Source organism: Micromesistius poutassou (genome assembly GCF_964030765.1).
Source record: "Micromesistius poutassou genome assembly, chromosome: 15".
NCBI classification, from domain to species: domain Eukaryota; kingdom Metazoa; phylum Chordata; class Actinopteri; order Gadiformes; family Gadidae; genus Micromesistius; species Micromesistius poutassou.
The window spans coordinates 7366957-7371024 of NC_140285.1; the positions used below are offsets into that span (position 1 = coordinate 7366957).

Here is a 4068-nt window from a genome sequence, read left to right on the forward strand (position 1 = left end):
GGGGAGAGCTGAGCGTGGGGAATAGAGGGGTGGGTAGGGGGTGCGGGGGGCAGGGCCGATGAAGAGATGAAAGGGCCAGGTGAGGAGAAGACACAGGAACGTCTCTCCCTTTAGCTCTCTCTCTCTCTCTCTCGCTCTCTCTCTCCCTCTCTCTCTCGCTCTCTCGCTCTCACTCTCACTCTCTCTCTCTCTCTCACTCTCTCTCTCTCTCTCTTTCTCTCTCTCTGTGACGTGTGTATCGTGGTGTGTCTGAGACTGTGTGTGGGAGAGAGAGTGAAGAAGAGCAAGAGAGACAGAGAGAGAGAGAGAGAGAGAGGGAGAGTGCAAGAGACAGAGAGAGAGAGAGCATAACAGTGCCACTCCAGCAGACTATCAACCCTGGCCAGTGAGAACGCAGCAGCACCCCACCACAACAGGGTAAGTACCTTCTTATCGTCGGCCTGTCTTCACACACCTAGCGGGGTGAGCCAGAGTCAGACGGATTCAGGAGCAGAGCAGATGTCACTTAGCCATGTTTGATGGCTTGGTGAAAAGTTAGCAGGGTGTGAAATGTGTGACGGGAATGGTGGTAGCCGCTCTCAAAAAGCAAAAGGGTTATATCGTCGGCATATGGTAGCACAGGGAATAGTCAACTCCAGTGAGAGGTTGTGCCCTCATCTTAATGACAATGGTCATTTTGTTATGGGCATGGGCCGTTCCCCCGGCCTCGCGTTGTTGCAGGACACATGGGGAGTAGCACACGGTGCAACCTCCTCATTGGCTGCCCGGGGAAAAGGTGCACCGCAATGAAAGAGACATCTGAACAACAGGCTAATTCTCTTTTCCCAGTAAACACAGAGTCATGTGCATATGATAGGGGTGATAGTCATACGCTGTCCCATCGGCGGTCAACGGGATTCTTCTGTGGACTTAATTGACAGCTTGGTGTGAGTTATTATTGTTGTTTTTATCATTATTTCTGATATTATTAATGTTATAAGTATTAGTAGTATTGTTATTGATATTAATATTACTATTATTACAACAAAAATAATATGAATGAAAAAATATGAAAGCAGACAACTCTTATTCCCAGATGTATTTTTATGTGCTGATGATGACTCCTGGCAAGACCAACCTCAGACTAACCCTAAACCTGAAAATGTATCTAAACTAGTCAATACTGACTGGGTTTCTCTGGACGTTCTCCCGCCAGTTGCTAAAGGGGAAATAAACGGGACACACTGCAGCCACGTATATCCTTGTCGTCTTCTGTCATCCTTGATAAATGGAAAAACTTGCGAATGCAGGTGTGTGGTGCGTGGAAATGTACTGCTGGCTGCTTGCGGCTGGGGCAGTGTGTGGGGTTGCGTCCAGGTGAGGTTGTGACAGTAAACAAAGTATGGGGCCTCCTCGTGGTTGTTGTTGTAACGCTCTTTGGAAATGCATATGTACAATACAAGAAGTCCTCCCCCAGAGCGTAGCCCTGAAGGCCCTTCTTTACATAGTGGCCTCAGAGGGTAACCTAATGTACAACGGACCGATGCGACTGGTTTTGTTCTGACTCCAAAAGCCTCATGAAGGAAGGATGCTATTTTTAAGTTTTTAGTTTTTTTTTTTCTGTGCTATGGTTTGGTTATTGTGTATACAACTATCAGTGGAATCAGGTGGACGATTCATAGGGAACATTTGGGATGGTTTAATGTTGAGAAGGATTGTTTAAGTCCTTGTATTGGTTTAAAATACATTAACGCTCTCTCCGTGGTGAAACATCCCTGGCTGATTTTCCCCCATCGCTTTGCTCCCAGCCAGTGTTCAGCAGGGCATATGGTGCTTTTAGCTTCCCCCTAGGGGCACTGGCTGTCCTGAAAACACACATCTGAAGATGCAGATGTCAAAAATACAGCAAATTAAGACCAGGCATGCCAGTGAATAAAGCAAACATGATGTCGGTCTAGCATCTTTCAATATATTTCAACCAAGTTTCGCAGTGGGCCAAAAAAGATAACAAAGAGCAAATAAAAGGGTGTTTGCAGATAACACGTAGGACTACAGATGTTAGGTTTGAGGACTGCGGTGACGTTTTCACAAGAGATCTGTGAAGGACTATTGACCACGTATCTGCATTTGCTGCATGTTCTTGAGCTTTGACGGGACGAGCAAATATCAAGGTTGTCTAATCGAACCAAATCTAACCTTACTTTCTTATGCTCCAGGTTACCTGTCTCCAATACGAAAAGAAGGCCGTCACTGGGATTAGAGTGATACGGCATGTTGCATCCAATCCAATCTAAGGAATTGATGTTGACTCCTCTGTAAAACCACAGATCAGAGTCTCAGAAGCCTCATCGACATTAGCCCCCGCCCTGGTGTGAAATGCTACAACTGCCATGACACACACGCGCATTCCCTGAGTTCCTCCGTGACACCCTACAGCAGGGGAGGATGGGAGATGGGCCCCTGAACGTCAGCGGCCTCTCTCCTCCTCATCCTGTCCTCTCATGGAGCATTCAGCCTCGACCAGCCTCTTGTGGAACGCCTCATGGAGCCCCGACCAGCTTTACCCCAACGTCTCCAACGTGACCCTGCCCAGCAGGAGTGCCTCGGCGGGGGTGGACCTCAGCCGCTCCCTGGCGCTGTGTGCCATGCTCCTCATGGTGGTGCTGGCTGTCGTGGGGAACCTGGCCGTGATGGCTGTCATCACCAAGACCCCGCAGCTGCGCAAGTTTGCGTTTGTGTTCCACCTGTGTCTGGTGGACCTGCTGGCCGCGCTGGTGCTCATGCCCCTGGGGATGCTGTCGGACGAGGCACTGGCGGATGAGGCGCTTTGCCGGAGCTACCTCTGCCTGAGCGTGTGTCTGGTGAGCGCCGCCATCCTCACCATCTCCGCCATCAACGTGGAGCGCTACTACTACATTGTGCACCCCATGCGGCATGCCGTGAGGATGACCGCGGGCGTGGTGTCCCTGGTGCTGGTGGGCATCTGGATCAAAGCCGTTGTCATGTCGGCTCTGCCGCTGCTGGGCTGGCTGCTGCAGGGCGACCGGAGGGCGGAGACCCCAGTGGGCCTCAGCTCAGGCCACAGGTACTGTTCCCTGCACTGGGTGGGAGGCGGGACCACACGCCTGCTGTTCATGATCTTCTTTACCTGCATCTACTTCCTGTGTCCCATGCTGGTCATCCTGGTGGTCTACTGCAACATGTTCAAGGTGGCCAGGGTGGCGGCCATGCAGCAAGGGCCCCTGCCCACCTGGATGGACACGCCGCGGCCCCAGCGCTCCGACTCTGTCAGCAGCCACTCCACCCTGGCCGCCAGCCTGGGCGGGGCTGGCGCCCGCAGCACCCCCCACAGGACCTTCAGCGGAGGGAAGGCAGCCGTGGTCCTGGTGGCGGTGGGCGGTCAGTTCCTCTTCTGCTGGCTGCCGTACTTCTCCTTCCACCTGTACTCCGCCCTGGTGTCGAGCTCACCGGCCTCTCTGGCCCGGCTGGAGGGCGTGGTCACGTGGATGGGCTATTTCTGCTTCACCTCCAACCCTTTCTTCTACGGCTGCCTGAACCGACAGATCCGCCAGGAGCTGGGGCGGCACCTGGCCTGCCTCTTCAAGAGGGCGGGGCTGAGCGAGGCGGAGCAGCTGCCCAGCCGTGAGGCCTCCATCGAGGAGAACTTCCTGCAGTTTCTCCAGGGCACAGGCTGCAATCTGGAGCCCTGCAACTCGCAGGGCAGAGGCAGCCCGCAGGAGCCCGTGAGTGATGGCCCTCCGGACACGGCTACCGAGCAGAACACGCCAGCTGACTTCCACATCCCCGGGCAGATCCTAGAGGAGACCTCCGAGTTCATAGAGCGAAATATATCTGAGAAGTGCTGCAGGACTGCGACTGATCTGTAACCTCTGATGTGCCCGAGACGAGGCCGAAAAGGACAACTATATTTGCTTTTTTTATTGAATTGAATAAACATGCTATTTGTTCAAATGATCATCAGTGCTACTAAAGATAAAAAACGATTCAGCTGACTGTGGAACACTATGTTCTTTGAAGAATAATGGCTACAGGGGCACTTTACCGAAAACAAAGCTGATATTATTTATA

The 4068-nt window shown here is 52.4% G+C and overlaps 1 protein-coding gene across 1 annotated transcript; it reads left to right on the forward strand.

Annotated features, from left to right (window-relative positions):
• Positions 1-2480: 2480 nt before the first annotated feature.
• gpr61 (G protein-coupled receptor 61) lies at positions 2481-3866 on the forward strand (the record flags this gene model as incomplete). Its single annotated transcript, XM_084479071.1, has 1 exon — positions 2481-3866. One exon carries the CDS (start codon positions 2481-2483, stop codon positions 3864-3866), a length of 1386 nt encoding a protein of 461 aa, XP_084335197.1.
• Positions 3867-4068: the final 202 nt, after the last annotated feature.